This window comes from Pipistrellus kuhlii, unplaced genomic scaffold (assembly GCF_014108245.1).
Source record: "Pipistrellus kuhlii isolate mPipKuh1 unplaced genomic scaffold, mPipKuh1.p scaffold_m20_p_7, whole genome shotgun sequence".
In the NCBI taxonomy this organism is placed as follows: Eukaryota; Metazoa; Chordata; class Mammalia; order Chiroptera; family Vespertilionidae; genus Pipistrellus; species Pipistrellus kuhlii.
The window spans coordinates 34,714,285-34,726,982 of NW_023425573.1; the positions used below are offsets into that span (position 1 = coordinate 34,714,285).

General features: G+C 41.6%; 1 protein-coding gene across 1 annotated transcript in view; it reads left to right on the plus strand.

Annotated features, from left to right (window-relative positions):
- Nucleotides 1-421: 421 nt before the first annotated feature.
- Nucleotides 422-12,698, plus strand: part of PDE11A (phosphodiesterase 11A) — a 265,912-nt gene continuing 253,635 nt past the window's right edge. The window contains exon 1 of the mRNA XM_045575416.1: nt 422-1,865. Within this exon, the coding sequence (XP_045431372.1) occupies nt 921-1,865 (945 nt within the window). The 5' untranslated portion in view covers nt 422-920. The remainder of the gene's footprint in view (nt 1,866-12,698) is intronic.

Below are 12,698 nucleotides of genomic sequence, written 5' to 3' on the forward strand. Positions count from 1 at the left end.
TACACCCTCATTCCATGTACCACCCTCCCCGCCTCCAATCCCAGGCCCAATAATTTGGATCAAGTCATGAATTGCTCAGATAGGGGAACACCATTGACTAAGTTTGGGTAAATCCAGGGTCCATTGATATTTAACGAATTCCCACAAGGAGCTGGACAGTGTTAGCTGGCAACCCCAGGAATCCTAGGAACCAACAGTCCACCGTCACATCCCAGAAAAATAGCCCTGCCTGTCTCTGAGCATCCTCACTGTCCTCGGAGTCAGCTTCTGGGTCCGATTCCTGCAACACATCAGCGCCTCCTTATACTGGAGGCTTCCCCTGGGCCCCATGGAGCCTCCTTGAAACGCGGGAGGATTATCGGGCTTAGAGGGCAGGGAATGAAAGTGTTGGGGAGGTAAGGTAAGCAGGACGGGGAAGAAACAAGGTGCGTTTCTCCCTCAAGTCGTGTTCCAATCAGGAGTCGGCTGAGTTCCCAGGCGCCAGAGACACTCCAAACCGCCTGGGATCCCCGCGGTGGATTTGGGCAGGTTCGGCCCCGCGGCTCCCTCCTCCCCCCTCGCCTCCCTCCGGGCTCCTCGCCTCACTCAGGGGCGTGTCCTGTGCTACCTCCCTTTCACAGAGGTCCTCTCCTCCGGTTCCAGGCGGCGGCAGCCTGAGCCAGAGCAGCGATCCCTCCTGCTCCTAGGACCGAAGCTGACAGCTCGCCCGCCCGGGGCACCTGTGCGGAGCGGGGTTGCAGGACGAGGGGTGGGATTCGTGCCAGCCACTCTGAGCCCGGAGGCAGGGCCGCCCCCAGCCCCTTAGCAAGCACCGCTCCGCAGAAGCTCCGCCCAGAGCCGGGACTGCCGGCGGGGCAGACACGTGGAGGACCTGCCAGAGGGCTGAGGAAGGTAAACATTGGGTCCAAGTGTAAGAGGCGATGAAAGCCGTGGCCGGGACCATGACAGCTCCCTCCCTGGACTTCGGGGACGTGGAAACTTTCCTGGACAGGCACCCAGAGTTGCTGGAAGATTACTTGATGCGGAAGGGGAAGCAGGAGCTGGTGGACAAGTGGCTGCAGAGGCACAGCCAGGGTCAGGGGGCTTTAGGCCCGAGGCCTGCACTGGCTGGTCCTGAAGGCATGGCTCCCGGCAGTGGCAGAGGCAGCAGCAGCAGCAGCAGCAGCGTTGGTGGTGGCACTGGACCAACTGGCTCTGGCAGCAGCCAGCCCCCTCCGGGTGGTGGGGACTGTGGAGGAGCTCCCCTGAGTCCCAGCTGGGCCAGTGGCGGCCTGGGGGATGGGAACCTGCAGCGGAAAGCTTCTCAGAAGGAGTTAAGGAAGAGTTTTGCCCGCTCCAAAGCCATCCACGTGAACAGGACCTACGATGAACAGGTGACCTCGCGGGCCCAGGAGCCCCTGAGCAGCGTGCGGCGGAGGGCGCTGCTCCGCAAGGCCAGCTCCCTGCCTCCCACCACAGCCCACATCCTCAGCGCCCTGCTGGAGTCCAGAGTGAACTTGCCTCAGTATCCCCCTACGGCCATGGACTACAAGTGCCACCTCAAAAAGCACAATGAGCGCCAGTTCTTTCTGGAACTGGTCAAGGATATCTCCAATGACCTTGACCTTACCAGCCTGAGCTACAAGATCCTCATCTTCGTCTGCCTCATGGTGGATGCTGACCGCTGCTCTCTTTTCCTGGTGGAAAGGGTGGCTGCCGGCAAGAAGAGCTTGGTCTCCAAGTTGTTCGATGTGCATGCGGGAACCCCACTGCTGCCCTGCAGCAGCACAGAGAACTCAAACGAGGTGCAGGTCCCCTGGGGCAAAGGCATCATTGGCTATGTCGGGGAGCATGGAGAAACCGTCAACATCCCTGATGCCTACCAGGTAGGACTTTGCATTGACCCCTTCCAGGGCCCCACTGGCCTGGGAGGCAAGCCTTCAGTTAGCCTGTGGCATCCATAAACCCATTAATTTAGACTCTTTATGAGTCCTGCTACTTAAATTCCTTCTGAGTTTAGACTGCTTAGAGTGTTTCTACACCATTCTGATGTCATGGTCTTTCTCTAACACGCAGTGGTTTGTGGAAAATTCACACGGAACAAGGGTTACCTTTTGCATCCGATGATAACATGTGTTCTCAGTCAAGATACTATGTCTTTAAGAATGTCATGGTTTTAGAATGTATTTGCGGGGGGCCAGAGAAAGATGTCTACTCTGGAATTCCAGTGTTGGTCTAAAGAAAATGGGCATGTTGGTGTCTCTGATGTCTTTTTGGGATCATAATGCATTTCATTCTCATTTGTGGTTGGAAAGAGAACAAAGTGCCGAACTACTTTCCTATCTTCTCTAGTTTATAGTTGCATGAGTTCCAGCCTAGTGGAGAAGAGGAGAGGGAAGGTCAGAGGAAGAATGGTCCTCTGACACATTTGAGTCCATTTACCATCTATTTAAACTATGTTTTGTTGTTGTTGAGTTTTACAGAGGTTGGAAAAGTAGAGAGATGATTTATCTATAGGCTGGAAGGCAGCATTACCTGCAATCAGTTTTTTTTTTTAATTTTAAAATTAAATTATTATATGTGTACATATCTTGCCATTACACCCCCCCCCCCAAATCAGTTTTTGATGGGACTGAGCAGTAGGTTTTTAGTTTGTAAAACAAACAAAAATTTGATAATTTTCTAGCAACTCAGAAGGCAATGAGCAGGGTAAACATGCTAGTTTCAAGTGGAAAAGGAAACTGAGCATGCTGTCATCTGGTATTTCTAAGCCTTTCATTTTCACAGTGATTTGAACTGAATATTATCCTGGATCTGAAAGCCAGTCAGCTCTAATTTCTTCAGTCTCTGTTACTGAACATGGTAAAACTGGATGCCACTTTCTGAGACTTCGTCAGAGTTCATAAGAATTGAGCGCTTCTTCCAGTTGTCTAAAAGAGCTACATGTTTTTCTAGAGTTTGGTTGTTATTGATCAGAACAGCAAAAGTGGTGGGAAGGAGATTGAAGGTAAACTTATATTTCATCTGAAAGTTGACAATTTTATGTAGAAAATTGACTAGCTTATATTAAACCAAGTTTCATTTTTTTGTGTGTGTGAGGTGTCACTATTACACTTTAATGTTAAGGGATGCCTGTCAGAATACAATTTTTGTTAATCTTTTTATACTGATTAGGTACATTATTCATTATATACCTCTTGAAGACAGGTAGGGTTAAGTCAAGTAACCAATGAGTACTCTTTACGAAGTGTCTCTTTTCCTACAATCCCAGAAAACCATGAGAAGAAATAAAAGCATTTAATAACTCATATGTTGAGGATTCTGTAAAAAGTTGAACAATCATAAACTCATAAACTCTTTTTTCCACAGTCTTATTGTGTGCTTGGGGGGAAAAAAAAATCCCTTCCTAGTCAGATGACACTTGTTATAGTGTTACAGCATGGAATTGCAGTCTTCTTTTTCTTGCCTTTGCTTTTCTCATTCTTCACCAATTGATTTTCTCCCATTTATATAGCTTTTATTTCTTATTCCCCTCCTTCAGCTCCTAACTTTTATTTAATACTGTTCATATAGTGTCTTTTCTTTAAGAGCATAATTCTCAGCTTCCTCAGCAGTTAACTTGTCTTCCTGCTGACTAGAACTGTGGCTAGAGGTGCTATCAGCGGCATAGAAAATCAGATTTTCACAGCTGATGTTTCTTCTGGGCCCTATTCTTACTTTGAAGACAGAGTGTAAAGCAAAGTTGCTTTTTAATATTTGAAAGCTGACATTGGGTGAGGAGAGGTTTTGTTTTTGTTTTCCCCCAGGGTAGTAATGATGGTTGTAAGGCTGGGTTGTTGGGAGGACTGGCAAAGGCAGGGAGGAGAAAAGTGTTCTATGGGTTGAGTTTACTATCTTAGTTCACTGCTTGTATTCCTTTCAATCTGCTTAGAAAGTTTCCACCCCCACCTCCATTGGTCTCCTTTAAATATTTTTAACATGGTGTGTTTTATATTTCACGTAACCCTACTCTCTGATGAAACGACTTCTTTTCTTTATTATGGCACATCACAAAAACCAATAGTGTGACCTTGGGAGAATTTTTTTTTTATCTGAGTCTCAGTTTTCTCATCTGCAAAATGGAAATGACACTTACATGGCAAAGATGATTGTTTTGAAAATAAAATGAATCCTGGCTGGGTGGCTGAGTTGGTTGGAGCGTTATCCAGTACACCAAAAGGTTGCAGGTTTGATTCCTGGTCAGGGCATGTGCCTAAATTTTGGGTTCAATCCCTGGTTGGAGCGTGTAAGGGAGGCAATCGGATGTTTCTCTCTCACATCATCTAAAATCAATAAACAGGACAGACTGACATACCTCGATGTGGGGGTGGGAGGATGGAAAGAAATAAACCAAAGACCTTATATACTTATATGCATAGCCCATGGGCATAGGCAATAGGGTGGTGAAGACATGAGGGGGCATGGGTAGGGGCTAGAAGGAAGGGAGGAAGTGGGAAAGAATGGGAGAGATCTGTAATACTATCCATAATAATAATAATAATAATAATAAAACCCTATATTACAAAATCAATAACATAGCCTTGGGTGAGGATACTAGTAAAAAAAGAAATAAAATAAAAATAAGATATTACATTACATTCCCTAAAACATTATCTGCACACTGCAATTATTCAGGAAACAGTAACAGAGAATGATGACTATGATATCATCTAGTTTAGTAGTATTCTTTTTCTTTCTGTTTATCTCATTTTCAAGTGTTTTCCCATCTCCCCCCCACCCTTCCCCCTTATTTGGGACTGAATTGAGCACATTTTGACCAGCCTAATCTTCCTCTGAGCTATGCTCCCCCCTTAAATTAAGTATTTTAGAACCAGGTTTACCTTCAAGGAATAGAAAAATATCTATCCTTCCACCCTCTACTTGAGATTTCCCCAAACATGATTGATAACACTTGACCATAATCTATCCCTACACTTTGTTCCCCTTAGTAAGATGATAAACTTTTATAGAGTTATATTGATGTTGAATCCTTCCCACGTTCTGATATTTCCCCCTATACATTTTATGTTGTTATAGATTTTTCTTAATGAAAACTGGCAACCTTCCAAATGCATGCTCTTTTATCATGATGTTATTGTAATTCTAATAATATATTGTAAACATCTTGAAGTTTCTATATAAAAATATAACCATCTTCCATGATTCTCTAACTACTATATTTAAAGGTCTTTGTTGCTCAGATTCAACTAGTGTACTTTTTTTCTTCTTCAGGAGATGCAATTATCACACAGTCTCAAGATTTAATCACTTGATAATTAGGTTAATGATCCTCTTGGAAGTTCAGAATATGGGTGAGAGAAAGGCATTGAAGACACTTATGAGATTATGATAAGTATGGCATTTGTCAAGGATAGATAGTCTAATGAGATACTAAAGTTGAATAAAAGTTTTTTACAGCAAAAATACTCCTTAGTTTATTTCATAATTTTTCATTACATTCCTCAATTAGTCCTAAAAAACAGACTTGAAATTTGATGACAAATAATGAATTACAAGTGGAAAAAAATTCATTTTAGATATACAGCATAGACCAGAGTGGCTGCAATTTACCATTTTCCCCTGACAGTTATAAGTTATTAAACAGCCCACTTTAATTTAGTAATGAAAGAATTGCCCTCAAGAGGTTGAAAATAAGAGCACTAAAGTAACAGATGTTCTCTTTGAGATTATTCTAAGCATACAGAACATAGCACTTTAAACATTAATAAAAAGTGTGAGATTGTTAGTGTTGATAATAACAATACAGGTGTTTGATGGGCTTTGGGTTTGAAAAGCAGCCACTCTATTTTGTTAGTGAACTGAGAAGAGGAAAGGGGATGACGCAGAAGGTTACAGGTGTGCCAGGCTTTCAGAAAACCTGATCTATTTACACAACAGACTTATTCATTCATTAGTTCCAACCAACACACACGGAGTGTCCACTATTCACTTAAGGCACAGGTTGGAGGCCTATGGGCATACAACAATGAGAAGACATGCTTCTTGCCTTCCACATCTGTATGGCCAAGATGTACTTAATGTCACAAACTAAATGGCATTAGAGTTAGGGAAAAATGTCTTGGCTCATTGTGACTTGGCTCATGATGGAAGCCTTCATGGGGGAGGTGCCATTTGAGCTAGGAAAAGGGTTGGATTTTGTTTTTGGAAATGGTCGTGGCATCAGGGGCAAGGATCAAGATACAGCAAAATGGCTTCAGCGGAGAGATGATAAAGAAGCCCCAATTATGTACAGAGGACAGTGAATGGTTTCATTTGGCCGAAGTATTGCATATACTATAGAATTAATATTCAAAAGTAAGGGGAGGGCAAAAGAAGAAGGGACCTTGAATACCTGACCAAAGAGCTTGAACTTCATTAATAGTAGGCCACAGGGAGCCCTTAAAAACATTTGAGCATGATCAGAATAATGTTTTGGATTACCTGGTGGCAGTGGCTGAATGGATTGAACAAGGGGAAGCTCAAAGCTGTGAAAATAATTAGGAGTCCATAAGGCGGTCTGGTAGAGCCATAAAGAACAACCGAACTAAAGCTGGAATAGTGGAAATGGACAGCTGGGGACATGTGGGAGATGTCTGGCAGGTGTGGATTTGGACGAGGACAGAGAGAAGTCAGTGGTGACTCGGAGATTCTGAACCTGAGTATACGGAGAAGGGTAATGCTGATACAAAAACCGTGAGAGAAACTGGGTAAATAAAGATTTTAAGTCAAGCTACCCACATAATGTGTGGAACTCAGTGCAAGATGATAAATAAAGCAGCAGCCTGAGTAGAGGTGGAGAAATCAATCTTCCCTTCATAAGGGTTTGCTGCCCCGCCCACAGCAGAAATGTGACCCCAAAGTGATTTCAACTTCAGTGCTGAGAAATTCTCAGTACCTCGACTGGGGGTGAGTGAGAGGCTCCCGCTCAGTTTTCTACCTGAATTCGCCACAGTGCTGCCAGCTCTGGGCTGGAATGACCACAGCCTTGCTCCTCCCCTTGATGGAGCACTGATCCTCCTCACACTCCCACCTAAACCCCAACCAAGAGCAGAGGGCTGTGGCAGACATGGGATATGGGTCTCTCTCCCAATCAATGTGACCTGGTTGTGGTTCCTAATCTCAGGGCAGGGATCACAAATGGTTAGTCTGGGTGGGACACAGGGCCGAGAAGCAGTCCTAGGCAAGCAGTGGGAGGAGAGAGTGAGTATGGGCTGATGCTTCAAGCTCAGGCTCATAGGCCATTTTCCCATTGGACTCCAAAGCACAGATTCAAAGCACAAATTCAAAGATAGAATTAAATCTCAAGCAGGGAGACCCTGCAACTGCACTGGCCACGTGCCCATGATGCTGGCCCTGCTTCTAGTCGCACTGAGTCTTAGGTGGGAAAGTTTAATATTCCAGCCTAGTGTGTACCGCTTCCCACGGCCTCGGCTCCATCCTAATTAAATTATGTGCCATTTTAAATGCCAAGAGAGTGCTTTTCTATTCCTGTGTTTTTCATCCTTTCTTCCAGGACTACTCTTTCTTCATCTTTGCTCATTCATATTTTGCTCTGGCTTCTTGTGAAATAAGTAAGGAGAGCTGATTGCTTATCCTCGAAGAGAGGAGATGGAAAACAAAAAGTATACACAAGTTGTATTTAAGGATGCATTGCACTGAATTTTAATTTTTCATTTTATTTGAGAATAATCTCCATTGAAATAACCACATTTGGCCTCAGAAGGGATTAATTTCATGCAGATAGAAAATCAGTGACGAAAATGCTTCATTCCCTGATGAGCCAGTGCTGACAGACATGGGTTTAGTTCTGTGATTAAGTTGCTGAGATTTGCTAAAAAGGCAGCTGTGGATCCCACTCCAGCAGTAGTATTATAAAAGGGTTTCATGAAATCTTATTTCAGCTTTGCACATAGTGTTTGAAAAATGGCCCCCCAAGCCCACAGACATGTTCACTAGCCCAGAAGCAGAATTGATTTTGTGCTCGAGGCAGGAAACATTTGCTTTTTCAACCCCCCTTTCTGACAGACACACGATCATGATAAGCACAGCGACGAATCGCAATAACTGCTTTGTACATGTGGACAGATTACAAAAAAAGTACAGTTTACAAAAAAGTACAGTTTCTACAGAAACATGGGGAGGTAATTTAAGGTTAACTTCATTTTTCTCCCCAACCCATAAGCTAAATGTTTACTAATCTGACCAATTTATTTTGGTTCCCGAGATTTGGGTCACCTGTTTATTTACAGGGTTGGCCTGCTTAATTTGGAAGCTATGTTTCATGTGTCAAAGAGTCACATGAAGCTTTCCTCCGAAATAGCTTTGAGTCATTTTATAGGAAAGTCAACAAGATCCTTGAGGTCCACTCCTTGTTTCTTTAGTCATGTATTTTGAGGGTGGTGTTTTGCAATATAACCACCTTCTTCTGGAAACTGGAATTTGAATCCCAAGAAAAGCAGTTTAGTTGTAAAACAGTGGGTTGGATTCGTAATATTTTAGGAGAAACTTGGATTCCTGGTCACTTATAGGCATGATGGCTAAATTTATATATTTATTTATTTTTAGGATTAAAATAGTAAAGAAGTTTCCCTGGCCTTAAAAACTGTATTTTTTATAGTTCCAAGAGTTTCTTATTAATTGGTTGGTTTCAGGGACTGAATAGTGGTTTCACACATTAATGATGAATTCTGTTTCCTATCATTAAATATAACATTAGGCTGTTGCAAATTTAGTACAAGAAATCTTTTTCACCTGAATGAAAAAATGAGGAACTTTTGAGATACCTCTTTAGGGTATCAATTTTGAAAAATTTAAACATAATGATAGTCAACAGTGAAACTGAAGCTCCACTGTTGATTAACAGTAACTCCATTTAAGGAGCACTAAACTAGGGGACAGACATGAAAGCAATGGCTTTTTTAATCCTCTCAACAATCCCTGGAGGTAGCTATTACCACCCCCATTTTACAGAAGGGAAAACTGAGGCTGGGAAGTGAATGACTGTAATTCAAACAGATGTCCGGATTCTAGAAATGTCATGCTCAGCCACTTCCTTTGTGGTCTCTACTGATGATTAATTATTGTGTGCACACTTACATCTGTCCCTTTGCCTTCTTTTTTTTCCTGCCAATTTAAATCATTTCTTCCTTCAAAGCCCATTTCATGAAATTCTTGGTAATCCCTGCTCCCTCCCACCCAAACTGGACATGATCTCTCCCTCCTTTAAACTTCTTCAATGCTTTAATGTGTTCCTTTTTATTCTTAGTATTATAAGTATTTGGGTAGTTAAATGACCTCATGTCTGTGCACTCAAGATCAAGAACATGATTTCTTATTTCTTATTTACTGCAGTGGATCATATAGGGCTTAATGCAAGGTTTTCTATTCAATTGAATAATTATCACTGATACCTCCTTTATGTGGTCAGTTCCACCTCCAAGCAGAGACTATATTGACAATATAGACAGCTAAATCAGGAAATTCATCCTCTGAACACGTCTTTTAACTCATTGGACCCTATTTTGTAGATTTATTTTTTAAATGGGACATATGAAAACCATCCGGATAACTGGTGGTGATCTGAATTGCTTTCTGCATTGATCAAATCTTCATGTTAATTGCTAGACTCCTATTTTCCCACCCACTCCTTTGCTTGCTTGCTTTCTTCTCTCCTTCTTCTCCTTCTCCTTCTCCTTCTCCTTCTTCCTCTTCTTTTTTTTTATTTTAATTTTACTTTTTTTGTATGTGGAGACCATGCCATTGACCAAATAGTAACAACAAACAGTCCTCTGCCAGCTTCAAGGCAGAAGCATAGGATGCAGCATGATTTTTTGGGCTAACTGCATGTTCTAGTCTTCCCACGACTATCCCATCATATTATAGTAAAACTCACTGAAGGGAAGATACTGCTTACAGCAAGCATGTCAAACTCATGGCTTGTGGGCCACATGCCTTGTTTACTTGGCCTGTGTTAGCCTTTGAGTTTGATATTTTTGCCTTACAGCCTTAGCACTTGTAGATGTGAGGATTTTTTCTTTGAAAATCTGTTGAGATACGGGAGATTATATTGACCAACCTTATAAGTATTTATAGGAGGGAATATGAAGCCTTATTATTTCCTTGACCAATCTAATATTTGTTTTTCAGAAACATGACTCTTTCAAGTTTATTGATTATATATCTTATGTTTTAACATACTCTGAAAAAGGTCCCATAACTTCTGAGATGGTTGCATTTATATCCTACTTTTTCTAAGATGTAGTTATGAGATGTCTAAGCGAGAGTCATCTCTTTCCTTCTGTTTTGTATAGCATCACCAATAAATTGGGTGGTTGCTCGACCTCCTCCTCATTCTGCCTCCCAGATGAAATAATAAGGAACGTAAAGTAAAGAGTATAGCTACTCTTGTTATGCAGAAATTAACCATCATCCTTAGATCTGAAGAGGAGGGTGCAACTACCAGAACCCCGAGAGAGTTACTGCTATGGGAGAGCCCAAGCTGTGGTGCTGGGGAGAGGAGCTCAGCCACTGGGAAATACCTTCTCTCTCTCCCACCAATGCTATTCATTGGTTGAACCCAGTCTTGTTTGAGGCCCAGAGGGCAAAGAGTTGTCCATAGGAGCCAGCCTTTAGGCACAGACAGGGCAGAAAAGGGGGCAAGTGCACCTGGAGAGCCAAATGGGGACTATCTGGAGTCACAGGGGATGTTAGTTTACTCCTCAGGGATGTAAGTGTGTGTAGAGACCAAGTCAGATAGGAACATCCTTTTATATTTGAATACTAAGTTTCAGCCGTACTTAGAGCGTAATGATTGAAATATGTAGAAAATGAGCTCAGAAACGCCATTTTCCATATTGGTATTTGGTTGCCTTATTCTCATCAAGTAATTATGTTTATTCCTGATACTCAATTTCCCAGAAGAAACTCCATGGGAGGTAACTTGGGCCAAACATGTGCACAGGGAATAGATAACTTTGGCCTAGTTGTAAAACCTTTCCCTGGACTACCGGACTAAGCCCATTTGTTTGGGGATTAGTCTTACATTACTATCATGTTGTGAAGCTGTGAAAGACATCAGGGTGTTAAATAACATTCTCTAGACTGTGAGACAGGAATCTTGGATTCTATTTCCAGTTCTGCCTTAATTTTATCAGCTGTAACATAGGGATAATATAGTCAATACAGGTCTACCGCATATGGTAATTTGTAAGGATATAATCATTAAATTCTAACCGTTAGATTCTAATGAGATCAAGGGGAAAGCACATTCATAAGGGTAAGTAAGAAACGTAAGGCTTTATTAGTATTTTAAATGCACAGTCCACCGGGGCCTGGGCCTGGGGAGGACATTGCACATAAAAAGAGAACCGATTTAAAATGTGGTCATACCTGTATTGACTATATTTTCTTATTTTCTTTTTATTTATTTATTTATTTATTTATATATTTTATTGATTTTTTTTGCCCCACCTCCTTCTTATTTTCTTATTTTCTTATTTTCTATATTCTTGATATTCTGGCATTTGGAGTCTTGATCCTGAAGAGCTGGACTCTCCCAGGGCCAGCTAGTAACTGTAGATAGTATATGTCTCTCCTCCACGTGTACCTTTGATATACAAAGCAACATGTCTAGAGCCCACATCTCCAACTGTCAGACAAGCCACAATTTCTCCTACAAGGCACCCAGGAGCCAGGTACTGGACATCCAGGGATCACCTCGATGGCCCAGAAACTGTCAAAATCATTCAAACTACCGAATCCTAAACTTACTCAGAGAACCCAGCCTGTCTCATTCATCCCCTCTGGGTCATGCCTGCCCTCTCCCTTTCTGCCTCCTGACTCACCCTGGTCCGTCCCATGTGGCCCTGCATGTCATTCTGTGGTTTCTACAGGTGGGTGACTAAGACCTTCCTCCTTCCTGACAATCATTCCCATTCCAATTAAAACAAATCCCAGCTACATTTTAACATAGCACCACATTCAAGAGGCTTTATACACGTAATGATTGCTTTACAATGTAATCAAATGCTTTAAATGAACATCAAATTGTCAAGATTTACTGGCCATAATACATGTTCTGCATTTGACAAGCATAAAAATAAGGTTATGTTAATTTTTTTAAACAATTGATCAATATGTCTATTTTTCTAGTATAATATATAATCCCAAAAGTATCTATTGTGTTTCTGTGCTTTAAATTTCTATATGAAATACCCAGATTGGTCATTTATACTTTTATTCTTGAAATCCTAGAGATTTTAAAAAATGACTATTTGAGTCCAGTACTTGTAAACTAAATAAATTCTAGGAGCTGACATTAACTGTAAATGAACACTAAATCTTGGTGTTTGTAATCAAGCTCTAATAATTTATTAGGCTAGGCAGAATCTATGACACAGTTTTATTCTCAATGTGTTGACTACTTACAAAAAAGATAGACCTTTTTATTTCATGTTTTTCTGTTTAGACATGATGTTACTTTTAATACTGCTCATTATCCCTTTTCTACCTATGCTTATGCTGCCTAAAGTACTTTATCAGATTACCAGAATATTTTAACCTTTACTATTTTTATTTTAAGGAAATTAGATGGTACTATGTTTACATTTAAATGGTTGTGCAAGTTTAAAGAGCTAATAGTTTTTATGGGTATTTGGCAACTTAATGTACATGATTACATA